Source organism: Phocoena phocoena, chromosome 8 (assembly GCF_963924675.1).
Source record: "Phocoena phocoena chromosome 8, mPhoPho1.1, whole genome shotgun sequence".
Classification (NCBI taxonomy): domain Eukaryota; kingdom Metazoa; phylum Chordata; class Mammalia; order Artiodactyla; family Phocoenidae; genus Phocoena; species Phocoena phocoena.
Window position 1 is genome coordinate 30898724 of NC_089226.1, and position 27268 is coordinate 30925991.

General features: G+C 34.0%; 1 protein-coding gene across 1 annotated transcript; it reads left to right on the top strand.

The window, feature by feature from the left end:
* The first annotated feature begins 1375 nt into the window (after nt 1-1375).
* On the top strand, nt 1376-26626 carry DCUN1D5 (defective in cullin neddylation 1 domain containing 5). The gene is made up of 8 exons (XM_065882572.1): nt 1376-1461; nt 3480-3571; nt 8660-8730; nt 9142-9233; nt 22639-22747; nt 22833-22937; nt 24659-24761; nt 26571-26626. Exons 1-8 carry the CDS (start codon nt 1376-1378, stop codon nt 26624-26626), a joined length of 714 nt encoding a protein of 237 aa, XP_065738644.1.
* The last annotated feature ends 642 nt before the right edge of the window (nt 26627-27268 follow it).

The window sequence follows — 27268 nt, forward strand, 5'->3', positions numbered from 1 at the left end:
AAAAGTTCCCTTGTGCCTCTTGCAGTCAAGTCTTCCCCCTCCATCACCACCCCAACCCAAACCCCAAGCATCACTGATAGCTGTCATACACATAATTTTGACTGTTCTAGAATTTTATCAAATATCAGCTTATGTTCAATTTTCCGATTGTCCCATAAATGCCAAAACATTATTTATGCCATTTGAATAAAGATTCAAAGAACCACATACAAAAAGTGATTGATCCATTTTTTAAGTATCTTCTAAAAATTTCCTTCTCTCTCCCTCTTTCTAATAATTTGTTGTGGAATCTCAGTCATTTTTCTTGTAGATCTTCTGACAGTCTAGATTTTGCTGACTGCACTGAGTTTTAACCGTTCTCTGTCCTCTACTTACAGATGCTATTTCTTTTTAGAGAATTGATCTTATTAAAAAAAATTTTTTTTTTGCCTCATGCACTTTTAATTGGGTTGGAGGATTACAGAATTCTAGAACAACATTCTTTTGATGCTAAGTAACAGGGAACTGCATAATCCCTTAGAATTGTCCTTCAAATTCCTCTTTACTAGGTCAGCGATCACCTACTGTCTCTGAAAGATGAGCTCTGTGAAACAAAAATGGTGGAGCTAAGTTTTAATAAGAGAAAAAAGTAATAAGCAGAGGTCAGGGACGACGGAGAAGTGGGGGTGGGTAGGTGGGAGGCTGATCGATGGCCCATAAAGAAACATGCATTTAAGGGGTGGGAAACAACGTTAGGTTACCGCACGGAAGAGATCAGAAGTGAAACCTGGCTTACTTTACCAGGTTATTTTTAACGCCAACTGCAGAGTATTAGTGGTTTCATAAGACCTTTTTGGGGGGTGACTTTCAGTATTAGGACAGGGTGGAAGCTTCGTGAGAAAGGTTTGGATAGACTGGACAACCTAAGGCAGTCAAACGATCAATACGTTCCAATTTCCCCAACCGCGGTGTCCACACAGTGTAACCCAGCTGGGCGGAAGGTAGCTGGAACCCTCCAAAGCCACGCCCCTCCCAGCGTCCGTCTCTGCGCTTGCGTCACTTCCGGCCCTGGGCGATTCGCGTCCGGGTCGGAGTGAGCCTCTTGCTTTCCGAGTGTGTTACTGGTGGAGGTGCTACGCTGTCCGCGTTCTCTTCCCAGTGTGATCGAGCCGCAGTGCCTGCCGGCGAGGAGTACCCGCTGCCTCGAGCAGAGAAGGACGAGGAGGGGACCTGGGAGCGAGCAGCGGCCGGGCTGGGCCGCTCTGGGGCGGGCTGGCGACTCTGCTCCTTCGCTTGCTGCTGTCTCTGGGAACCGGGTGCCAGCACTGAGGAGTCTTCAGCTGACAGCAAGCCCCTTCCCCGGCTCCCCTGCCCGCCCTGCCGGGGAGGGCGGAAGATGCCGGTGAAGAAGAAGAGAAAATCTCCTGGGGTGGCAGCGGCAGTAGCGGAAGACGGAGGCCTCAAAAAGTGTAAAATCTCCAGGTACCACCTTCCCCTACCCTTCAGTCTTACCTCCTCTGCTGCAGGGCTAGAGAAGAAGGAGGCGGGCCGGGTCTCCGGGGCTCGGGCTGGGGAGAGGTGAACTCCCTCTGATAAACCTAGGTGGGAGGCGCGGAACCGCGCGAGTCTGCGCTCGGCTCTACCTCATGTTCGGTTTGTGTGCTCTGGCGCCAGCGAAGGGACTCGGAGAGTCGCCTCACGTTGAGCCTACGTGCCAGGGAGGGTGGAGAAACAGGAATGCGTACGCAAATTGCCCTCTTTCCCGTTACCCCCTACTCCCTTAATCCCTTCCCCCTCCTTCCTTCCAGACCTAGAAGTGAGTACAGATCCGTGCAAGGGTCACTTCTAGAATTTCTTTGTAGAGTGTGAAGAAAGGAATAGAGCACGAGGAATTTTGATCTGACAACTGCCATGGGAATGGTAGGAAAAAAGCTCCTTATGCTGTAATTGCCCTCCAGATTTAGTGTTTGGAGTGATCTAACCCGGACCATCCCAGTAGGAGCCCCATTTTCTGGAAGTATATAGCGCCTCCACCTGAGCCAAGTCCTTATGTGCGGAGTTGGAAAGGCCCTCCGTGCGTTTTGTTTTTCAGCCATCAGGATACTGTTAGCTCTCAATATAAATATTAATAATTTGAGAGCTATTGTACTCTGTATCCTCTTGGAGAAAAAGAAAAGGCAGAGCTGTAGTTGTATAGCTCTTTGATCCCCTAGTAGCGTGTCATTAAGGCATTACAGCAACGTTGTATGCTGCAAAAAATCATTGCAATTTAGGTGTGAGAAGTGAGTTTTTAAAATTCCCATTTCGGGTGTCTTGACTGTATTAGTGGTTGGCACTTAATGTAACAACTTCAGATGCCACCATTTAAAGTAGCCACCAGCATTATAAAGAAGAGATAATGATAGAACTATCCTTAAAGAGAGGTCTGCTTAAAATGTGAGGTAGGTGACTTCTTTAGTCTGCATTATCCTTTTTGTAATTGGTTGAATTTTTTTCCTCATTACTGTGTTTGGCAAAAGAGCCCAAGGGTATTTCTTGGACTATTACTGTGAAAGATACTGCTGTTTTCTTATACCTCTTGATAACTCATACTAGAATTTGACATAGTTACTCCATTAGCTCATATTTTTTTGAAACATGCAAATTAGTTTTTTGTCACATTAACTTGTAGTAATCTTAATTGTATAATGTATCAAAATTATTTAAATTAAGCACATTAAAACTGCTGAGCAGTCAGTATTATTAGAACTCAGGTGATACTTTGCTCTATCAACTTAAAATTTTAAATATGGCACCCTTATTTTATATTACATTATTCAGTTGCATAAGTTATAGCATTCCTAAGTCATTGTGGTAGTGTGGAACCTTGAGAAAAGGTTCTCTGTTCATTAAATCCTCAAGGCTTTGGCCCAATTATTTGAACTGGTATTATCTGTTAGGGTTTTTTTTTTCTTTTTAATCTGTGGAATCTAATTATATATAGTCTTAACTCCTATATTATCTTTTGTCTTTAAAATATTGATTTAAGCTTGGTAGATGATAAATAAACAACTCTTAATATATAATATTATTCTGAAATATTGATTCACTGAGTATCAAAATATACTTTGTAAGATTTGTTTTCAAATTATACACATATGTAATTTCCATACAAATCAGCAGAAGAATCACTGTAAAGATTTATACCCAACTACCAGTCCTGGATTGAGACCATCAGGTTGAACTTCTGTGTGGTCTTTTGAAATCTGGGGGAAATAATTTTAGTGATATTTTTGGAATTTGATAGTGAGCAAAGTAGCATTTGGGTTTTGTTAGACAGAAATTTTTATATATAGATTACTGTTTCAAATTGCAAGTATTTAACAATTCCAATTTTTCCCTATAACACCAACTGTAAAAAAAAATACTTTGGTTTGAATTGAAGTAGTTCATATTGAACTTAGCTTTTCACTAAAAGTTGAGACTTGTTAAAATTCTTAGGCATTTGTGTGTTTTCTAAGCTATTGCAGATCCCAACCCCCTGCTAGACTAATAAGTGGAGAGGAACATTTTTCAAGCAAGAAGTGCCTGGCTTGGTTTTATGAGTATGCAGGTAATGAAATTAATATAAGAAGATAACAGTCACATGCTTTAAAACGTTCTTTTGGTTTATTCATTTAACAAATTATTTATTGCAGGCCTGCTATGTGTTAGTCCTTTGTGCTGAGATCAGGGTCAAAACAGAGGATTATGGTTAGGCTAAGAATTTGTTGCCCTTTAAGGCTGATATTTCTTTAAATATATAATTCAGTATATGTTTAATGGGAGGAGTGAAACTCATTTACTGTTAGTAAAATTTGTAAACAGATTCACTTATTGGTTTACATCCATTGGCTACAGTAGAGTTGGTATTCTGGAAAACACAAAGTATGTAATAAAACATTTTATATTTGTTTTTCTTTTCAGTTTTCTTTTGAAATTTTTCTGAACCATAAACTGACATTTTCTGAAACTCTTGGGAGACATAGTAAAAGATTTAAAACTCAGGTATATCATTACATGACAGATTTACCCTTTAATATAATTGCTATTTATTTAGCCATTCATTTCTACTGGAGATGCAATAATAAACAGACTGATATTAGTACAGTGTACTATATGCTATATTAGGAAGATGCACTGTGAGAGTTCATAGGAGAAATGTATAATCCAGCCTTGGAAGTTTCAGGGAAAGCTTCTTCAAGAAGCTAATTTAAACTACAGTAAATCCTGTAAGTGGTGAATGAAAAACTCTAGGACTAGGGTGAAACTGTAGTTCAGAGGTAAAAGTCAAAGCTTGGGATGAGGCCAACGAGTTAAGCAAATATATGAAAAAGAACACTTGTTTTCCATTTATTATTAACTTCTTCATAAGCATGTATGAAAAGAAATTTTTTTCCCCTTAGAATGATTTAGTTCTTTTGGAATTATTGATTTTAAAGTTTGTTTTTTTTTTTCTTTCCTCCTCTTTGTTTCATTTCTTTTACCTGCCTCCCTGGTTGGGTTTTTTGTTTTGTTTTGTTTTTCCCCTTTTATCACTATCATTCTCAGAGTGTTTGTTTAGAATAAAAGTGTATGTGCAGTCATTGTCTTGTATTTATTGCTAATCAAGTTAAGGTCTCAAGAGTACTTCGAACTTAAGGTTAAGGTTTAGGCTAACTATGGAAAATAAGACCATTTTGGAGGACAGTAACTTCACTGTTGGGATCCACTGAGTGATCCCAAAAGTATAATTTAAAAATTGTTTAGTAACAGAACAGATTCTTTCTAGACCAGAAAAACTGCTATTACTGGCATCCCAAGACAACCACTAACCCAAATTAAATAGAGGGAATTCATTTTCTTTTGACCTCCATTTAAAATGTTGACCCAGTATTCAAAATGCCAGTTTTACTGGTATGTATGATAATGATACAGAATCAAAAGGTCAGTCATCTTATTTTGCCTATAAAGGGTACTAGATACCATAAAATTAGTCAATTTTTTTTTTCTTTCATGCTTGCTTGTTTTACTTCTCGTAGGGACTTTCCTGGGTAGCATAAGATTTGATTTAAACATTTATTTCCTATACAAGCATTTTTTAATGGCCAGCAAAATAATTGCTATCTTTATTACAGAAATTATGCTAATTATATAATTCTCCTATGACCATTCTGTTAAGTAGGTGGTGTTATCCTTATTTTCTAGACGAGAAAACTGAGGCTTAGATTAAGTGATTTGCCCAAGATCATACAGTGACAAGAACCTGGATTCAAACTCAGGTCATTCTGACCATAGAGCCTATTCTTTAACTACTACTGTCTTGTTTTAAAATATGTACATGGCAGCTAGTTTTTCTTTTACAAAGAAAATATTAGTAAGTGTACTTTAGGTTAACTTATCTTCTGTCCTTCACTGAATGATGCATATTTATTGAGCACTTGTAGGTCAGGCATTGTGCTAAGTGCTGGGAATATAGTGGTAAACAAATTAGACAAGATCCCTGCTCTTGGGGGACTTGCCTTCCAGCAGGGAAGACAGACAGTAAATAAGTTAAGTAGGTAAGATAATGACAGATTGTGGGGGATTATAAAAGTAATAAATATGGTATGATTCAGGGATAGAAAGTAGAAAGTTGGGATGGACTTTCAAATAAGGTGAATAAGGAAGGTCTCTCTAGAGATTACTTTGGTCAGAGATCTAATTGATAAGGAGGTGCCAGTTGTTTGCCAAATAAACAGTAACTGGGATGTCCCTTTTTAAAATGGAGACAATAATTGTGCCTACTGAGATGATACATGTTAAGAAAGCACTTATCACTGTACCTGGTTAAACATAGTCAGAACCCAATAAATGTCAGCTATTATTAAAAGAGTAATAGTATTGCAGCATCAGATTTACTGGTTGTATATTTTCACAATACTGTTCCAAAATTAACAGTATAGTTCCTAGGTAGTTTATGTTGAAGGTACTGTGTCATTTCATTGAACAGATTTTTTTTTTTTTTCTCCTGAGCATCTTCTATGGCCGGCATTGTTTTAGACCCTGGAGGTATACCTGGGAACATTTCCTTATGGTTATTAAAACATCAGAAAATTGATTTTTTTTTAAGTTTTAAAAATGTTTTACCACAAATCTTATTTATATATTATAGGTCATGTGTGATAAGCCTGATGGTTTTGCCCTTTCATAACACCTCTCATCTTGAGTGCTATTTACATCAGCAAGGATTCAGTAATACATTGGGCCTGTTACTGAACAAAAGCATAGAAGGTGAAAAGGCACTTTTAAGGTCTTATAAAGAATCAGAAAAAAGGTGGGATAGAATGCATAATCCTAATAAGTAACCAGCTGGTAGAGTGAACTAAATCATTTTCATAGATTCTTAAGTTGAGTGGAAGCCTATTTTGTGCCTGAAAAAGTCAGTTAAATTCCACTCCAGAGGTTTTACCCTGGGAGTAGTTTTATTGAAGTGTTTGTTTCAAGAAGTATAATTGATGTTATGCAATCTGGGGAAAAGAACATTAGTATAGACCTTGTTTTAGATTTAGATTGTTGCTATCATTATTTGCATTGCTTTGTGAAAGTCACTTGTCATTTACAAAAGGGTCTTATATCTATCTTATATATCTCCATATAACATAATTTAACTTGATTCTTATCAAATTTTAATCACTAATCTCCCATTTTCTAGGGAGGCTATATTTTATGACAGTAACTGATATTTCTTGACATGACTTTCTCTTCTAACTACTAATGATGGCAGCTTTGAGGGCAAGTCTGCTTTCTTGTTGCATTAGAAAAGTGTAGAATATATTTCCATCATGCCTTAAGAAAAAAACTTTTCTTCCATTAAATTTTTTATCTGATTTTTACTTTCATCCAAACCACATATAAAGATTCATATTCAGTATTTTTTAACACCTTAATTGTATATGTGTCCTTTTAAAATTACATAATTAACACATTCTCATAAAAAACCCCTCCAAATATATAGGAAGTGAAAGTTTCCTGCAATTACCACCCCTTCACCTTTTAACACCTCACTGCATAAATAAGTGCAATGCTTATTTAAACCAGAAAATTTTTGAAAAGGTTTTGGTTTCAGACCATGTTGTGAACATCATCTTAGCAGCCTGGACCTTATCTGAGATAGTAAGAGTTTAACTGGTCACATATTGGATGGTCACATTCTTCTATGAAGAAAAACCATAGGACATTGGCTACATGTTGTGCTTGTGAACTAATGGTGGTGATATAAAATGCCACCTGAGCAGCCTTGGTCTAGTCTATGACTTACAAATCTGGAGTATTTTCAGTCCTTAAGAAAGGAAAACAAGTTTCTCTTAGCTACTTTAACAATAATATTTGAAGATTGTATTTTCTTTCAAAAACCAGGTGTGGTAAATATTTCTATCATATTTTATATTTTAAAATTTGTTTTACCTTCCTCATTATACTTCAGGTGTACAACATAATGATATATGTATATATCGCAAAATGATCACCACCTGTCACTGCACATAGTCACAAATTTTGTTTTCTTGTGATGAGAGTTTTATGATTCACTCTCTTAGCTACTTTCAAATACGCAAAACCGTATTATTAACTATAGTCATTCTGCTCTATGTTACATCCCCAGGACTTACTAAGTTTGGAAGTTTGTACCTTTTGACCACCTTCACCCATTTTGCCCACTCCTGCCTCTGGCAACCACCAGTCTGTTCTCTGTATTTGAGTTTGGGGTATAGGAAGGGGGTTGGTAGATTGCTTATACAAGTGAGCTCATATGGTGTTTGCCTTTCTCTGTCTGACTTGTTTCACTTAGCAAAATGCCCTCAAGGTCCATTCATGTTGTCACAAATTTGTTTTATCAAGTCAAGAAAGAGACCTAGCAATGATGTAATTACTATATGGGAATCTGATAACGTAAAAAATATGAGAATTGGTGTACTGACTTATATTTACTGTTACTAAGGAGAAAAATATAAGAAAAATGTCCTTAATTTTTGGACTAATGATAGACATAGCTAATTGAGGGATTAAGCATTTATTTCTACATTAAGATGACATAATGCTTATGCTTTACTGTCTGTTTTAGGACCAAGGAAAATATCTCATTCTGGAATCTGAATGTTGTAATTTCCTTACATCATTATTTTCATAATATATCTTAAAACTAGTAAATTTTATTTGGGTATATTTCAGAAGGTTAATGAATGACCTTCTGTTTTAGTAAGAAACAGATACTCTCCTCTGTTTACTGTCTTGAATTGTGGGTTGGTACTGGCACAGTCTAGTAGAATAAGAAGCTCAGACCTTCTTGTGCTTCTTTGTTAATGCATTGTGAAAAATTTTCTTCAGAGGAGGTTCTCAGTAAACGTATTTTTAATGGATAGGTTCAAGTTATTGTACAAGCTAGCGATTGATATTAACATTGCTTTGTTTTCTGTTTCCTTAATTATATTTTATAATGTGGTTTTCAAAGAGTATTTCAAAATTAAAAAATTTTTAATCTGGTGACAAGTATTTATACTTCATCAAAGGTATGTCAAAATTCAAATTCAGTTATTCACAAAAAATGTTATGGTGTATTCATAGATGCCTTTAACACAGTGACTTATGTTTTATGTTGATATTAAATTATAACAATAAAATATATAAATTATTTTTGTCTTTGAAGGTCCTGATGAAGTTGTAGGGCCAGAAGGAATGGAAAAATTTTGTGAAGACATTGGTGTTGAACCTGAAAATGTATGTTTTATTTCTAAGTAAAATGGAATACAAGTGGGGTATAGCATGTTCATAAATTTCTAAAAATTGGAACACTTTAATCTTATCAGAAGATTTTGTTTCTTCATGAATATTGTAGATTTTTATTTAGGTTTTTTTAAATGTATTTAAATTGGGCACGTGTTCTCTTTCTTGATACAAATGTCATTTGTAATAGAGTAAGAGAGATTCTACCTTCAGAAATTGTTAGAACTTTTTGCTTTTAAGAAATTGGCCCATCTAAATTTCTTTACAGTTAATAATTCCAGAGATTGTACTCTTTAATAGTTAAAGGATGGAAATAGTTGTATAAAAATGCTCTCCATGATAAATATAGACATGATTATCTCTATGCTGACTTTTCCCCTATCCTTTATGTTCTGTTCTTTCCAGATTATTATGTTAGTTTTAGCGTGGAAATTGGAGGCTGAAAGCATGGGATTTTTTACCAAGGAAGAATGGTTAAAGGGGATGACTTCATTACAGTAAGAAATTTTTTTAAAAAACAAATTTGATGGCCTATTTGAAGATCTTAATTGATACTTTGTGCTTCGTAGTTTTTTGGGAGTAAGGTTTCACCTTAAATTAATCAAATTGGTTTGATCTAGAACAATCAGTTTAGGATTGACAAAATTTATATTATGGTCTTTGGCAAAATGAACTGTTACTCCAGTTTTCATATTCCCTAAGAAAGAACCTAAGAACAGTTCTATTAAAACTCATTGACTCTCTTGATGGGTGAATTAGAGATTCATGATCAAAGTTATTTACTCACGGGATGTTTGAGAGATAAGGGATTTCCTTCTCAGAATGTAGAATTCTACTACATGAGGAGTTTGTTCTTGGGCAGTCCTAAGCTCTGGGGCCTCCTCTCTCTTCAGTTTTATACTTGACTTAAAAAAGAAATTTGATATATAAAAAAAAGAATGTCTGTATGTGTACAACTGAGTCACTTTGCTGTACAGCAGAGATTGGCACAACATTGTAAATCAACTCTACTTCAATGCAAAAAAATTAAAAAAAAAGAAATTTGAAGAGAGTTACATGATACTTTTATTATTTCTTTTTTGCCAAATGAATCTCATGAATACAAAAGTAGAAATATTGTTTGGCTCCTGTGCAACCGTTAGCCATTTTATAGTTGTATACTTTCAGTTTAGGATGCTGCCTTGGGACACTTTTATAAGTTATAAAATTGCTTCTTTATAAAAATAATTTGATTTTGGCTTTTCAGAGTAAAGTGTGCTTAGTTTCACAGTCAGTTAGTAATTGTGTATTAATTTTATATTATGTCATGTTCCTGATGTTCATGCAGGAAGTTATTAATAGTCAACATTCTAAAATAGTTAGAGCAAGCATAAATTTATAATATTTTTGAGCCCCAAACTGAAGGTTAATTAGCCATGTGATTTCCTGTTGTGATTATGCTTTTATTAACACACTTAACTGTTCTTTACTCCTTGTTTGCCTATCCTTAAATTTCAAAATACTTGGTTATTTTTTTTAAGTGTATTTGTTCATATGAAACTTAAATATTTATATTTGGATTTTCAGTGTCTAATGTTTTGTAATTCTCCTTTTTAACCAGCATTAACATTTAGATATTTTGTGTGTGTGTGTATGTGTGTGTCTGTGTATATATATAAATATATATGTGTGTGTATGTATACACATACACATATGTATATATATTTGTTTAATGTAAAAATCTTTGCTCATATGAACCAAATCATAGTTCCTAGAATAGAACATAAAATCAACCCTCTCACTTTTATTACTTATAAGTGAGATGAGGAGTCTGAGACTCAGAGAGGTGAAGAAAATTTTGCCAGAGTTTACATAGTTCTTAGTGGCAGAGCTAGGACGTAGAATTTAAATTTCCTGAATACCAGTCTACCATACTGTACTTCCTATTGCATCATCCCTTTATGTATATTCCTTTGTTACATTCTTTATAAAATAGACGGCCATTATTAACTTTTAAAATCATAGTATTTATAACCAAGACTGCCATTCATCTAGGTGTCATAACATGCCAAATTAAAATGTTGATTCTGAAATTCTTTGGGCTGTTTCTCACCATTTAATTAGCTTTATAGAGAAAGACAAAATATATAAGATTATGCAAAGAATATAAACTAATTTCATGTAGCTCAGTCTGTTTTATTAAAATTTATATCAGTTGTTGGCATGGCTTGTCAATTGTAAGACATTTTATTTGGCATTACAACTGCTTTATGTACTATTCCTACTGCTTTTTTTTGTCTATTGCTTTTTAAAATATCTCAGCTAACAATTGTTTGTGTATTTTTAAACCAAAAGTTTCCAATTATTTATGTTTCTGAATTATTTGATATAATATAAAGAGCCTCTGTATAATAGAAATATGTAAACACAAAGTGTTTCTAGTATTTACTTGTGAATAATTAGCATATAGCCTTGCGTATATGCTAGGGAAATTGATGAACCCATGAACATGTTGTTTATTAGCGTATCTTTCCAATAGGAAGTTCACAGGCTTTACAAAATAAAAGCAATATTTAGGACTTAAAATTGACCCAGAGGTTTCTGTTTCATTCATTTATTATCCCCTGCCCATCTGCTTAGAACTCTATAGTGTAGATCTTTAAAGCTACTAAAATTAGGCAAGCACTCTTGACTGGGAAAATGTTATTTATTTTTTACCCCCAATGATCTAGATTGCTTTGTTGAAGTACAGAGTATCTTTCTTAATTGGCTTAATCTTATTACTCCCTGAATCTTCTTGTAAAGAACTTGCTAGGAATAAAATAGTTTAAAATGTAAACCAATAGAGACAAAAGAATCTATAAAACTTGTTTTTTAAAAAATGTATAGTTGTCTAGTATACCTGGTTTTATATAATCATTATAAAATGTAAAATTTCACAGACTTGATTCCTTTTATAGGTTTTTCATATTTTTAGGATTTAATTTAATCTGGATATAGTTATTTGATGGTTCCTAAATCATCTTAATGTAGTTATCAATTATTTCAAATTAATGAATTTTAACACGTAGAAAACTTTAAGTAGAGCTCTGCTAAAGAATAGAAACAGTCTGGTAGTTAAAATGTATATTATGGTCAAGAATAGGGGACTGTCATAATCATGGTTAATTATAATCTGTAACTGTATAATGCTTAACAGTTTTCAGAAGACTTTTTTTTTTTACATTTATTTATTTTAAAGCTGTTATTCATACAGACTTTCCACAACTGAATTGTCCTTCTCTTTTGTGTGAAAGAATTTATGGGTATGAATTTGTATATAATTGGACTAGAATGGCCATTTTTTTAAGTTTCGGGGATGTAATTGCCGTATCCTTTCCAGATACTTTGCTCTATTTCGTTTTCATCATTGTTTAATAATAGTCAAATTTCCCTTCAAGTCAGATTTAATTTAGGAGATATTTAAACACCTATTTTATCTAAAGTACTGTGCCACTTACTGATGATCACAATGAGGCATGGGACACAGCTCTGTCCCTTAGTTACATTTCATTAGGGCGGGAAAGGCATTACTGCAGCCATAGTGTAACCATAGGCATACTGTAACCACAAATCCAGGTGGGATGGGACAAGTACTAGAGTAAAAGTACCAAATACTATGAAAGCACAGCTGCTAAAGAGGTTAATTCCAGCTGAGTAGACGGGAAAGTCTTTACTGTAGGTGTGGCATTTGAACTGGACCTTGAAGAATGATTAGTATTTTGATGGTTGAGGGTATAGGAAAATGTTGTTTCAAGAAGAAATTGTGAGCAGAACCTTGAGAAAAGAAAACATATGTCTAGTTTGCTAGAATCAAAAGGTACATAAAGAAAATTGACAGAGTAGTTTTAAACTCCAGATAGTTGGGATAATGGCTACATTATGCAGGGCTTTGACTAATATGTTGAGAGAGTTCAAACCATATGTTTTAGCTTGAGAAGCCATCAGAGATTTTTGAGCATAGGAATCATCAAAGATTTGGGGGATAGTTTTCAATAGAGGAGGTTTTTTTTTTTTAGGTCATAGACTCTTTTGAGAACCTTAGGAAAACTGTGGACCTTATCCCCATTAAGATGCACATCTGTAGAGGCAAGATTCCAAGGATACTTGAAAATTTTATTCTGGCATACCTTACTGGAGCAGATAACTTTTCTCATATCTACTAGCTTAAAGTTTGTTGTTGGAGCATCTACCATGCTGTTAGAGAAAATTGTGGGCATATATCTTTGACAAGAGTATACTTGATTATGATAATGAAAAAAAGAGCCAAAAGGATAGCATCTGACAAGAATGGTAGTAACTAAGCTGTCTGCCAGTAGACTACAAGTTGTACACCTTCTGGTCTCCATATTGAGCATTGTACTTTGAAGATTATAGGCTTAACTGGCTTCACTTTCTTTAGGAGAGAGGAATGGGGAACATTTATACAATTTTTTTGGTGGGAGTGGAAGAGTTGAATAGATTGGATGCTCTGGTGTCTGTGGTGTATGACTATCAGTCACTTAGCATTTTGGGCCCAAGTACTAATTGCCATTGGCATTCTTCCCCTTTGCTCTCCCCCAGAGTCACCAAAACAATTTCAAAATGCCCCCGCTCCACATTTCCAAATACCCCCCAGAGATGATGGATTAATTGTATTGTTCGGATTGATACACCTGATTCAGAGAAAGTTCTAGTCTATGGCCATACCACTCTCAATGCGCCCAATCTCGTCAGAGAAAGTTCTAAATCCATAACTTGGTGAATAAAATTCTTCCTGTTATACATCAGTGTGTCATGGCATTCTTATTGACTTAATGATTAAGGAAGATAACCTCACTTAGATCTAATATATAAATGAAAATTTTTTCTCATTTTAAAGGTCTTAAGTGAAGCAGAAATTCAGAAGCCTCTCTTGTTAATCAGATGTTTAACAATACTCAAGAAATTAATTCCTAAGCCTTTATGTTGAAATTTAAACCCATTTCACTGATTCTAACAGCAGTGACCTTGGAGATTGCTGTCATATTGTGCCAGTGTTCCCTAAAATCTGTGTGGTTTTATTTGATTGTTATTTTAAAAAGTGCTATTCTTACTTTCCATGCTACACTAGTTAAGTATGCATTTCTTTTTAGTTCAGGGGAAATAGTCTTTCTAAACTTGCCAAGTTAGGAGGTGTCAACATTATTAACTCTTGTGAGTCTATTTTGGGGCTAGATTAACTATAAGAATCGTGTTTAACTGCTTGGGCATGATTACTGGTTTTGCTGGGTCTGGTCACGTTCTTTATGATGTTGGTAATAGATATGGAAGTTCGTGCTCTTATTTTTTTCACTCTTCTCCAAGAAGAAAACATTAATTGTCAGTTCTATTAAATTATTTCTCAACTGAAAGATGTAGATAAGCGATTATAATGATAAGAAATAGTTTGGAGAGAGCCACCAATGTGAAGGTGATTTTTCAGCCATTTGCCTCAGAAGGAGCCTATCAAGCTAAGAACTGTGCTACGCATTTACTACCTGATTCTCATTTAATCTTATGGTTGTCTCTTACTGTTTTTGTGGTTTTAAAATGGGAAACAGATTGGTAAAGGTTAAGTAACTTGCCTAAAGCCACATGACTGGAAAGTGGAGAAATTGGAATTTTAACTGGTCTCTATTTGACTTGAAACTTCACTCTTTATCTCTGTCTTAAGCTTGTTGAGATCATATCCTAAGTAATATTGTCGCTCTATGTACCTATGGAATGTAAAATATTTGGGAAAGATTGTAATCTCTTGGATTCTTATCTCCTTGAGAGACTTGTCAGTCACTACTTATACACTTTACAATTTTGTTTGAACTACAGTTTTCCACTAACCTTTCCCCAGGTAGGAATTTTGAAACTTCTTGTAATTAAATTAATATATCATTTACTTTGTGGTTTATTATTTAACATAATCTTGTTAAATAATACTTTTATTTAACAAATAATTTTGGAATGCTTCTATATGCCAGGCCCCATGTTAATATGCCACGAGGATGATTTTCAAACTCTGGTGGTAGTGAGAGAGAACTTTTGAAAGTAGGGAGGTATCCTTTAACTTGTTTGCCTTCCTGAATCGCAAGTCTGTTAAGATTCTGCATGAGATTTTGTGTGAAAATGTGAGTCACATCACTAAAAAAAATGTGAAAAGCACTGCTTCAGGAAGCTACAAAGATTTACAGAAAATGAGGCCCCTACCTAAAATAGATCATGATGGGGAAGGGAGTACATGTAACTAGCTACTTTAGTACTAGTACCTTCTGAATATTTTCAGTTGATAACTGGAGATATTGAAGACTTCATTTCCTAATTTTCAAACAGCTTAATAGTAGCATATAATCTGAGAATTTGTTTCTTTTGTGTATTCTTCTAGTAGAAGTTAACTGCATTTACAACTTTCATTAAAACTTTTTCATATAATGAAGAATTTTTGTACTAATAGAAGCCATTTATTGAAATAGTAAGTAATAAATTTCTAATAAATGATAAGAATAAATTTTTCTTGTTTCTGCATGAAACATTTTGTGCACTCATTCATATGCAAGGAACTAGGCCCCAGACAAATTAGATGATTAACTTATCCAAATTTTGATTTTTGTTTCTGGCAGTTATGGCATCCTAAATGTGCAAACAAACCATTTCCCATGTTAAACAGTTAAATGTCAGATAAATTATTAAAGCATCTTTTAAAAAAACACACCTGGACTTGAATGTAAATTAAGGAAAATAATCAGAGGCCAGAATTTATAAGAGATGGTGATTCCATAGGGATCTACGGAGCTGGCATTTACCCTGAGGATACCTACCTATTCTTAGTCACCTAGGATCTGGCCGTTTATCTGTGCATGTTGGGAACTGGAGACAAATTGCAACGAGAATCAGATCAAAACCTCCTATATTTAGTCATTGAGGCCAAACCTACCCAATAGATGGAGACTTGATTGCTTGGGCTTGGTTCTGCATATACAGTTGGAGGCACAGGGCTTCTGGTTGAGAGAATTCCTAATTAAAAGCTCTTTGTGGGGAGTTCCCCAGTGGCCTAGTGGTTAGGATTCCGGTCTTTCACTGCTGTGGCCCGGGTTCAGTCCCTGGTGGAGAACTGAGAACCCACAAGCCGCATGGCATGGCTCTTCGTCAGATTTAGGCACAATCCAGAAACGTATTTTGGAATTGTCCCAGGTAATCAGTACTCCCATGTGTTTCGTGGAAGCAGTTCTTCTGTACAGGAAAGCATTTTAAACAGTAGCCTCAATTTCTGCAGAAAAAATTTCAGTGATCATTAACAATCAGAAATCACTAAACAAGTTGTGAAACAGATCTTAAACTTTAAAATAAGACTTTAAGGCTAGTATTTTGAATAATTATAGTCTCAGTATAAAATAACTACATTTAATGTGTTTTAAAAGAAAAAAGAGGAATGGTCTCAGATGATCAGATTTCAGATAATTACATTTCTAAAAGTGAAATATATAAAAGATTTAAAACTCAATAGGTGAGCTGCAAAGGAGATAGATGTAAATAAAATAGGAATCAGTGACCTACAATATCTGAGGAAAATAGGAAAGAGGTTAAGAGCTATAGTGGATAAATTTTTTTTTTACTGTTAAGTTTTGAGAGTTTTCTCTATATTCTAGATTTAATTCCTTCATTGAATATGTGGTTTGCAAATATTTTCTCCCCCTCTGTAGCTTGTGTTTTCATTCTCTTCAAAGGACTTCTGCAGAGCAAAAGTTTTAAATTTTGATGATGTCCAGTTTATCAGTTTTTCCTTTTTATGTGTTTTTGGTGTCAAGTCTTAAGAATTCTTTGCCTAGCTCTAGATCCCGAGAATTTTTTCTTACATTTTTTCTAGAAGGTTTATATTTTTACATTTTACTTTTAAATCAGTAATCCATTTCGAGTTGATTTCTTTAAAAAGTATGAGACTTAGATTTTGGTTTATTTCTTTACCTGTGGATGTCCACTTGTACCAGTACCATTTGTTGAAAAATCTCTTTCTCCTATTGAATTGCTTTACACTTCTGTCAAAAATCATTTGGGCATATTTGTGTGGTCTTTTTCTAGGTTCTCTATTCTGTTCTGTTGATCTTCTTCCACTACCACACAGTGTGGATTACTTTAGCTACATACTAAGTCTTGAAGTCAGGTAGACTGATTCATCTTTTTTCAAATTTTTTTTAAGCTACTACAGTTTCTTTGCTTTTCCAAAAATTTTAGAATAATCTTCTATATTCACAAAAAAATCTTACTGAGGTTCTTGTTAAACTGAATGTGAATTTCAGAATAATTACATATTTACTTTTTTGACTCTTCCAATTGGTGGAAGATAGGTATGTCTCCATTTATTTAAGTGTTCGGTTTCTTTCATCAGTCTTGTGTCAAACATATGTCCTGTACATGTTTTGTAAGAATTAAACCTAAATATTTCATCTTTATTTTGACCACTCTAAGTAGTATTGTATGTTTAATTTTAGCATCCACATGCTCATTATTAATATATAGAAATATAATTGATTTTTGTATGTCCTGTGACCTTGCCGAACTCACTTATTCTAAGATTCTTTTGTGTGTATTCCTTGTGTTTTCCACAGACAGTCATGTCATATGATTATGACGTGAAATAGGGACAGTTTTATTTTTTTTTCTGGTCTGTATGCCCTTTATTTCCTTTCCTTGAAATATTGCATTGACTAGAACTTCTACTACTGTGTTGAATAAGTGTGGTGAGTGCAGACATCCTTTTTTGGCTCCCCATGTTGAGGTAAACACGTCAGTCTTTCACCATTAAGTACTTTTTCTGGTAGGTTGTTTGTAGGTGCTCTTTATCAAGTTGAGGGAGTTCTCTATTTCTGTTTTTCTGTGAGTTTTAACATGAATAGATATATATTTTAAATCTTTTTTCTGCGTTAAATCATATAATCATGTAATTTTTCTTTTTTTAGCCTATGAATGTGATTACATTGATTTTTGAGTACTGAATCAATCTTGCATACCTGGAATAAATCCCACTTGATCATGGTTTATAATTATTTTTATATACTTCTTAATTCTACTTGCTAATATTTTATTATGGCTTCATGAGGGATATTGGCCTGTAATTTTATTTTCTTATTTATTGAGGTACAATTGACATATATAACATATTAGTTTCAGGTGTACAACATAATGATTCAGTATTTGTATATATTGCAAAATGATCACCACAATAAGTCTAGTTAACATCCATCAGTATACATAGCTATAAATTTTTTTTTCTTGTGATGATTTTTTTTAAATACTGTCTTTTTCTGGTTTTGCTGTTAAGGTGATACTGGCTTTATAAAATGAATTGGGAAGTTTTCCCTTATACTTTATTTTTTGAAGGAGGCTGTAGAATTGGTCTTCAAAGATTGGTGGAATTCTCCAGTGAAACCACCTGAACCTGTAGATGTCTTTTATAGATGTTTTTAACTTTTGAATTCAATTTATTAATAATTTAATAGTTACATACTCAGATAGTTAAAATTTTGAGTGTTGTATTTGTTTTTCTTTTTAAGGAATTGGTCCATTTCATCTTAAGTTGTCAAATTTATATCCTTTTGATATCTGCAGGTCTGTAATGATACCCTTTGTTTCATCCCTGATGTTGGTAATATTTGTCTTCTCTTTTTTCTTTGTCATTCTTGCTAGAGACTTGTCAATTTTATTGATCTTTTCCAAAGAATCACATCTTTGTTTCATTGATTTTTTTCTCTAGAAAAGATTCCAAAGGTAGGAGCTTAGATTATTGATTGAGACTTTTTCTCTTTTCTGATGTTTGTATTTAGTGCTGTAAATTTCCCTGTCAGCACTGCTTTGTGTCTCACAAAATTTGACATGTTTTTTCATTTTCATTCAGTTCAGTATATTTTTTGGTTTCCGTTGAGACTTGCTCTCACCCGTGGATTATTTAGGAGTTGGCTGTTTAGTTTCTAAGTGTTATTTCTAGTTAGGTTTCATTGTGGTCAGAGGACATATTCTGTGTGATTTCAATTCTTTTTTATCTGTCAAGGTTTGTTTATGGCTCAGGATTGAAAAGAATAAGTATTTTGTTGCCATTGAATAGAATGTTCTATTAATGTCAATTAGATTCTGTTGATTGATGGTGCTGTTGAATTCTTCTGTACGTCTGCTGATGTTCTGTGTAGTTGTTCTCTCAATTGCTGAGAGAGAGGTGTGGAAATCTGTAACTGTAATTGTGAATTTGTTTATTTCCCCTTTCAGTTCTATAAGTTTTTGTCTCATATTTTGCAGCTCCATTGTCTGGTGCATACATTTAGGATTGTTATGTCTTGGTGGATTGACCTTTTGTCATTATGTAATGTTCCTCTCTATTCTGTTAATTTCTTTGTTCTGAAGTCTACATTAGCTGATATTAGTGTAGCCACCCCTCTTTTCTTTTGATTGTTTCTACAATATATCTTTTTCCATTCTTTTACTTTCAATCTGCCTGTATTATGTTTGAAGTCAGTTTCTTCTAAATAGCAGAGTTAGGTTTTTTTTTTTACCTACTCTGTCAATCTCTCTCTTATAATAGTTATATTTAGACTACTTATATTTAATTTAATTATTGATATATTAGGGTTTAAGTCTGCCCTGTATTTTATAATTCAAAAAGTTCCATTTGGTTCTTTTATATATTTCTTTCCTTAGACTTTGTATTTCTTTGCTGGTAGTGTCTATCTTTTCATTTGTTTTAATTTGTTCATGATTGTTTATTGAAGCATTTTTATAATAGCTGCTTTAAAATCTGTGTCAAATAATTCTAAACATCTCTATCATTTCAGTGTTTGCATCTATTGATTGTCTTTTTCCTTTCTATTTGAGATCTTGGTTTTGCTATGGCAAGCAATTATTTTTTCTTCTCTATTGAAACCTGGAAGATTTGAGTATTACATTATGAAACTCTGGATCTTATTTACGCCTTCTGTTTTAGCTAGCTTCCTCTCATACCACTTCAGCAGGAAAAGTGAGGGCCACTACCTTATTACTTCCAGCCTATAGAAATCAAAGTTCCTCACTCTGCATCTGTTGACATCCGAGGAGGGAAGTCCTCATTACTGTTAGCAGACATGAGAGTTTTAGGTCCCACTAGGCCTCCACTGATACTTTCTTGTTCCCCAAAAAGTCTCTACTGACACTACTAGGGTGGTGGCCTTGTTCCTGCAGTGATGGTGAAAGCCCTGACTCTTTATAAATCCTCCTCTGACACTACCTCAGGTCAGAGGAGGGTTGGCTGCTTTTTACTAACTGGTGGGAGTGGAAGTTCATGTTCCCCATGTGGTTTCCACTACTGACACTGCAGAATTTGAGAGGGCAAACTCCTTATACTCTGGTGAGGGTAGACCATTCAGGTCCCCATTCAGTCTTTGCTAGCATTGCTGGGATTTGAGCCAGTTTTTTCTTTGGTGTTTGACAGGAGAAGAGTGTTTCTTTCTAATGTTTTCTGTCTTGTTAGGCTGCTTACTTTTGACTAGTGGGAGAGCAGGCTTTTTGTTTGTTTGTTTTGTTTGTTTGTTTGTCTGCCCTCATTGGCATTTCCATTTTTCTGACTCCTTCATCTCCAAGTCTGGGATAGAAAAACCCAGGGAACATACTACTGTATTGTTTCTCAGATTCTTTCAGAGTCTTCTTATGTTTGTTTTATATATAATGTGTAGGGCTTTTAGTTGAATTAGCAGGAGAGATAGGGAAGAGAACATTTACTTCATCTTCCTAAAAGTAGAAGTTATTTCTTGTATCTATTTTTTTAAAAAGCAAACCTTCTGCCCTCCTTCACTATCCCACTTTAGAGCTCTTTTCTCTGCTCCATTTTAGAACCAGACTCTTTGAAAACAATTGTCTATGCTTATTTTCTCCAGTTTCTCTCTTCTCGTTCTTTCTTTTAAACCTATTCTAGCAAAACTTTTATCCCTGCGACTCCTCTGAAACCACTCTTGTTAAGGCATTATTTACAAGTGAATAATCAAATCAATAATACTTACAAAACTGTGGCTGAAGCTAAAATTGTACTTAGAGGGAGGTCTATAGTGTTAAATGTTATATTAAAAGAGAAGAAAAGCCTGAAACCAAATGAACTGGTATCTAATTTAAGAAGTTAGAAAACGGATTAACCCAAAGAAAGCAGAAGAGATAAAAAGATGTCCAGACCTTAGTAAAATAGAAAAAGATACAATTGAGAGAATTAAATTATGGCAAGGTGATTAAGAAAAGCAAAGAAAAGGCAAAAATATATAAATATAATAATCATATTAGAAAATATTATAAATATTTTAATTGGCATATTTAAATAAAATTATATATGAAATAAATGATCAGAAAAGTGTATAAATGACCAAAACTGATTCAAAAAGACATAGAAAATCTGAATGGTCTGATAGCCCTTTAAAATGCTGATTTAGTAATTAAAAGGTTTTCCTTCCCTCAATGAAAAGGCCCAGGTGGATTTTCAGTTGCTGAGTTTGGACAAATCCTAATTCCAGTGTTCAGTAAACTTTTTCAGAAAACAGAAGAAAGGGTACTATTTCTCATTTTTTTTTTGTTTTTGAAGCTTATGGTATAAGCTTGTTATAGAACTAGAAAAGAGAGTGTGAAAGAATAAAATTTACAAGCCAGTCTCACTTATGAACATAGCAAGATATCTAGCAGTGTATAAAATAGGTAACATGACCAAGTTTGGCTTATTCTAAGAATGCAAGAGTTAAGTAACACTAGAAATTCATTCAGATGTTTACACCTTAATAAAACAATAAGTTACTACACATCACAATGTTGATTTAGAATAGTGAAAGTCTTGGTTAAAGCTGAGAATGCTAGGTGTCTACGTCATGAGTACTAAAATTCAGTTTTGAGTGGAATACAGTGGGTCACAGTAGATGGCACAACTAATTTGATTGGAGGGAGTCAGATGATCTGAGAGAGCGCAAACTGTGAGTTAGGTTTTGATGAGTAATATTTTGTCAAAATGTTAGAAGGGACAGCATATCAAGTAGATAAAATAATGTGTGCTAAAGCATAGCTGTGACATTTGGGAATGGTAAGTGAAATTATAACTAGAGCACAGTTATATTTTAAGGATATTGGGCCCTGGCAGGAGATGAGACTGGAGATTTGTGCCAATTGTGAAAGGCTTTGTCTGCCTTGCTTCTTCCTAAGTAGGGGAATATATCAACCCAGGGAGAGTCAGAAAGCCAGTAAATATTTTTGGACATTCCATCTCTTTAGCTTCTTATACTTCATGTCTAATCTTTAGAAATAACATGTATTACTTGTTTGCATTCTTTTGTATATGTGCCTTATGTGAAGTTAGGTGCTATCACTGATTTACTTTGATTTTTTGTTTACTAAAAATGTAGGAATCTGAGTTTATGACTGAATCACTAATGTATTTCCTCTGAGTTATATACTAAACTTGTAAAAGCAATCATGGCTCATCTCTTTCACCAAGCTGGTGCCTAAGAACTTCCCAGTGAAATTTGTATCAGACGCCTGATTAATTTTATTTGTTCTGTCATCTTAACTTTATTTGTGGTAAAAGCACATTTTACTACATCTCTTTTTATCAAATATTTGTGATTTTATTCGAGTTTTTGATGGAGTTGTGGTTTTTTTTTTAAAGAGGAGTTACTGGAGTGAACTTTCATTGATTGCCAGATTTTCTTTTATCATCTTTCCTTTTTGTATTGCATTGGTAGATACAAGGCAATAGTTTGTTATTCTAAATTTGTGAATCAGAGAATTTTAAACCTAAATTAACTTCATAAATGTGCTCACTTTTTTCTTTAATGCATTCCTTCTAACCCCTAAAGATGCTTTTATTTAATTTTCTTAATTATGTAATATGTTTGATTTTTTTAATTTAAGGTGTGACTGCACAGAAAAGTTACAGAACAAATTTGACTTTTTGCGCTCACAGTTGAATGATATTTCTTCATTTAAGAATATCTACAGATATGCCTTTGATTTTGCAAGGGTAGGTGGAATTTCCATGTTTTCAATTTTAATATTGTTTTAATCTTGAAACCACACTTAGGGAAACTTTTTTACCTTTATTTTAGGATAAAGATCAGAGAAGCCTTGATATTGATACAGCTAAGTCTATGTTAGCTCTTCTCCTTGGGAGGACATGGCCACTGTTTTCAGTATTTTACCAGTACCTGGAGGTATGTATGTGTTTTTATTTTTAAAATAATATTTTAAAATTTAAGCTGATTGAAAATATACCTTTAATTGAAGAAAAACAAGTAGATTTTTTAATACTGTGCTTTTTAAAAATTCTGCTTAAGTGTTTGAAAATTTGTTAAAATGTGTATGTACCCGCTGTCATTTTTAGACATGAGTTCATGTTCATTAACATATTCTGTACATAAGTTCATTTTTATTCCCTGCCTTGCAACCCCTCCCCCCCAAAAAAAGATAAAAAAGAAACCTTCAGGAAATATATTTTAGCACAAACATCCTTCATGTAAAATTAGTTTCTTGGGATTTTTGCAGGAGAGAATTTATGCCAGTGCACAAATCTCAAGCTTTCTAAATCAGGTTTCTCTCTGTTATACAGGGTATTAGGCTGAAAAAATCAATATAAGAGAACCAATTTTAGTATTAAAACTTAGGCTCAATGTAAAGAATTAGAATAAACTTTATGTCCACAAATATGAGGATGTACTTAAATATAGTGATTACTGAGAAATGTATGCTGAATTTATGAAGAAAGTATTCTTTTAGAAGGTTTATCATAGCACCTTCTGTATGTGGTGGTTTGAAGAAGATACTGTCCTTTTTTTCATTGCTTTCTTTGGTTTCCTATCTGTTTTTGTGCTTCTTTCTATTTTATTTTGTTTATTTCATTTTATTTCATTTCATTTCATTTTTTTGTATACTTCTCACTGTTTCTTGAATACAGATGCTTTTGCTTCGAAAATAATTTCTCATAGAGCTAGTTGTTTATCATAACAAGTTCCCCAGATTAGTTTCGTTTAAAACTTGTGATAATAGACAGTGGTATAAGAAGGTCTTATGTGAATGGGTTTGTGCACACTTAAATCTTTAAGCCTAATAAAGTAGATTGGTTGATGGATGTTATCAATCTTCCTCATATTAGTAGTTTTGGGGCAACGATAAGTATAACTCTGTAAAAATATTCCCCTCTAAAGGGAGCTGAGAGAAGTAAATATTTTCAAATGCTTGTTATGTGGAGGGTGTTTGACATACATTATCTTTTTAAATCTTTATAACACCATTTTGAATTATGTTTTATCTCCACTTAGCCAATGAATAACTTTCCCAAGGTCACTCAAGTAGCAGAAGTGAGATTTGAACCCAAGTCTATACCCTTTCCATTGCCTCCAAAGATGCCAACTTCAAAATGTGCTAAACAGTAAATCTTACGTAAAGAAATGATTTAGTGAGAAGCAGCAGGAGGGAATTTACTGTGTTGGGAAACATTGTATAGCTTGATCTCATTGGTGATTACACAAGCATATACATTGGTAAAAGTTTATTGAGTTTTACCCTTACTATTAGTGCCCTTGACACTCATGTTATTCCTCAAGAATGAAAGAAGGGGACTTCCTTGGCAGTCTAGCGGGTAAGATCCATGCTTCCACTGCAGGGGTTGGATCCCTAGTGGGGGAACTAAGATCCCGCATGCCGTGCCCCACCCCCCCAAAAAATTAAAGAATGAAAGAAAAATAAAGGGAAAAATAAATTTGATGAAGTTGACATCTAAATGACCCTGAGGATTCTCTTAGAAACACAAATAATTAAGAGGAATAAATGTTTTAGGAAAGACTAAATCACAAAAAGGTTATAACTGTGTTTATTGAAGTCAAGTCCTAATAAATAATGCTTGTTCTGTAATCCAAAATTTATATCATTTCCACAGCAATCAAAGTATCGCGTTATGAACAAAGATCAGTGGTACAATGTGTTAGAATTCAGCAGAACAGTCCATGCCGATCTTAGTAACTATGATGAAGATGGTGCTTGTAAGTATAATGTTTTCCTATGAAAGTAAAATTCTTAAAACTATTAAATGAGAATGTGGATTTGTGTAGCATTACCATAAAGGGTTTAAACTTCCTAACAATTTCTTATTTAATTGTGTGAGAAGTGTGGAGCAGGCAGGTGTAGAAGGTACAGAACTTAGATTGAGCAACATTACAAAAATCTGTGCTGGTAAATGAAATATTTTCGGTTACTTGGTAGCTAAATTTAGAATATAATTTCTACAGCTGGAAGCTAAAATTCTGCTTTATTCCTGCCTTTCCCGGCATTTTCCTATGAAAGAAAAGTATGATTTTAAAAATAGGAAAGCAAAATCACAGCTACAATAGCAGAAGCTTTAAAATTAATATCATAATAGCCATTCACAATATGGCAAATCATGTCAAAGTAACTTCCCTCAGGAATTATTGAGTAAACAGGAAATGAAATATTTACAATTTTTTAATCCTTCAAATTAAAATATCTGTCCATTCCCTTCAGTGGAAAATCCAGAATGCCATAAAATAGAACTTTGAAGTAATGATAAATTATTTAGATAAGCCAAACGAATTCTCACGATAAATTAAGTTTTTATTTCCCACCATCAGTTTGGTTGCATATGTTGTTTTAATGTTGTGAAGGGTTACATAGAAGATACATTCCTATAAATGTAAACTGAAATTATGGACTTATTTTTGTGACACTGAAGAAACAAAATACTGAAGAAGGGATAACTTTATTTCTTTCTATATATATTGTGTCTTCCTCCTACAAAACGGTATAAAATTTAATATTTTTAGAAATAATACCTTACAGCAGTAAACTGGCAGCCCAAGACTATGTCTGGCCTGCAAATGTGTATTTTCATGTGCATTTGAGTCAACATTATAACTGAGACATTTTGTATAAAAATAAAAGCTTCTGGATTTGCTTGAAAAGTTAGAAAATCTGACAAAACTGTTCCTGTGTTCTTTTATAGGAATTAGGCTGGAACCAAGTAGTGGCTTATGTTGGACTTGCGTTCCAGTGTGCTGGTCCACAGTATGCCAACAACTAGGTTGCTTTTCAGTTGCCATTTATTATTATGCTGGTCTGCTGTTTTTCTTACAGTAGAGAAATATGTCTATCGAAAGCAAGAGGAAAAGTGAGACCACCAGAGGGTTGTGTGCTTTAAGAAGAATAGGGCAAGCATATTTCTTTGTGGCAATGAGTTTCCTACATTTACAAAAAATAAACAGTGAGCTTATTTAAACTACCTATCTGACTTTTGTAAGTAAGTGAATTTGAACCCCCTGCGTTATAAAAATATCTTTTACAATAGTTCTTAAGTCAGGTATTTGTTAGGTACTTGCTTTGTGTTCAGATTTATACTAGGTCCTATTACTGGAACAATATATAAGTCTCTAATATGGCCACACCTTCAATAAACTTACAAACTTCTTGGTGAGGTAACAGAAATACTATGTTAAACACTTTTCAGATTGTTTAATAATTAAATGGCAGAAAGCTGTGGGCAGTTAGAAAAAGAGAGGTTAATAATGACTTAGTATTGGAGAGTTCATGAAACAACTCTTGAGAAGGAAGTTTCTACAAATATCTATTGTGGAAAGTCCCTTATGTCAAAAAAAAAAAGAAAAAAAAAAAAGGCTAAGAAAGCACTCATTAAGTAGAATAGGGAGGCTGAAAGGAAACCACCTGGAGAAGGGAAGGGTCAGTTCCCTATCATCACTACAGAGTTTGTGGGGAGTTTGTTTTATAGTTGGGGAGATGTGTTCCCTGAACTCTAATAACATTGCTCCTTTTATTTCTAGGGCCTGTTCTTCTTGATGAATTTGTCGAGTGGCAGAAAGTTCGTCAAACGTCATAGCAAGAACTATTGTGAAGAAAATGCAAACCTTTAGATCCTTACGTGTGTACAAGCTAATGAGATGAGGAAAAACAAAGAAAAAACCAAAGGGGTGCATTTTCACTCATATGAAAGACTTCTCATAGTACTTTTTTTTCCTTTTTTTTAAAGGAAGTTTTCTTGTTACATGTTATGGGCATTGAGCCACACCTCTTCCGAGACTGAATATTGAAGTTTTTGTTTTGAGTTATGTTTATAACATTTATTTCAGAACAATAAAGATTCAGATTTGTGACAAAGGCCTTAAAGTGAAGATGTCCCTTGAGTGTCAGAGTGGTATTTATTTTTGTAAATTTTAGTTCTTGAATTTTAGAGGTCTGTCATACCAGGAATTTGTGGAATTTTAAAGATTTTAAACAATCTTAATATTTGGCAACGTAGTCTGCTGATGGTATAGCTCATTATATTTATTTCTGCACAATTAGAAAGAATATTTATTGGCCTTGACTTCTGGGGTAATGATTTTCTGATGCAGCTAATAAAATACATTTCTGGATATTGGAAGTGCTCCAGCTTTCAGCTGTGGTTTTCTGTGAAAGCTGCCAACATACTGTGCACATACTCTATCTGCACAGTTTAGAATTGGAAAGATTATGTCTAGTT

Excerpts from the sequence above, each read along its gene's own strand:
- DCUN1D5 (XM_065882572.1), top strand. The coding sequence starts at position 1,376 with ATGCCGGTGAAGAAGAAGAGAAAATCTCCTGGGGTGGCAGCGGCAGTA. Across the intron at positions 22,748-22,832 it reads ATGCCTTTGATTTTGCAAGG|GATAAAGATCAGAGAAGCCT; the intron begins GTAGGTGGAATT and ends CCTTTATTTTAG. Across the intron at positions 22,938-24,658 it reads TATTTTACCAGTACCTGGAG|CAATCAAAGTATCGCGTTAT; the intron begins GTATGTATGTGT and ends TCATTTCCACAG.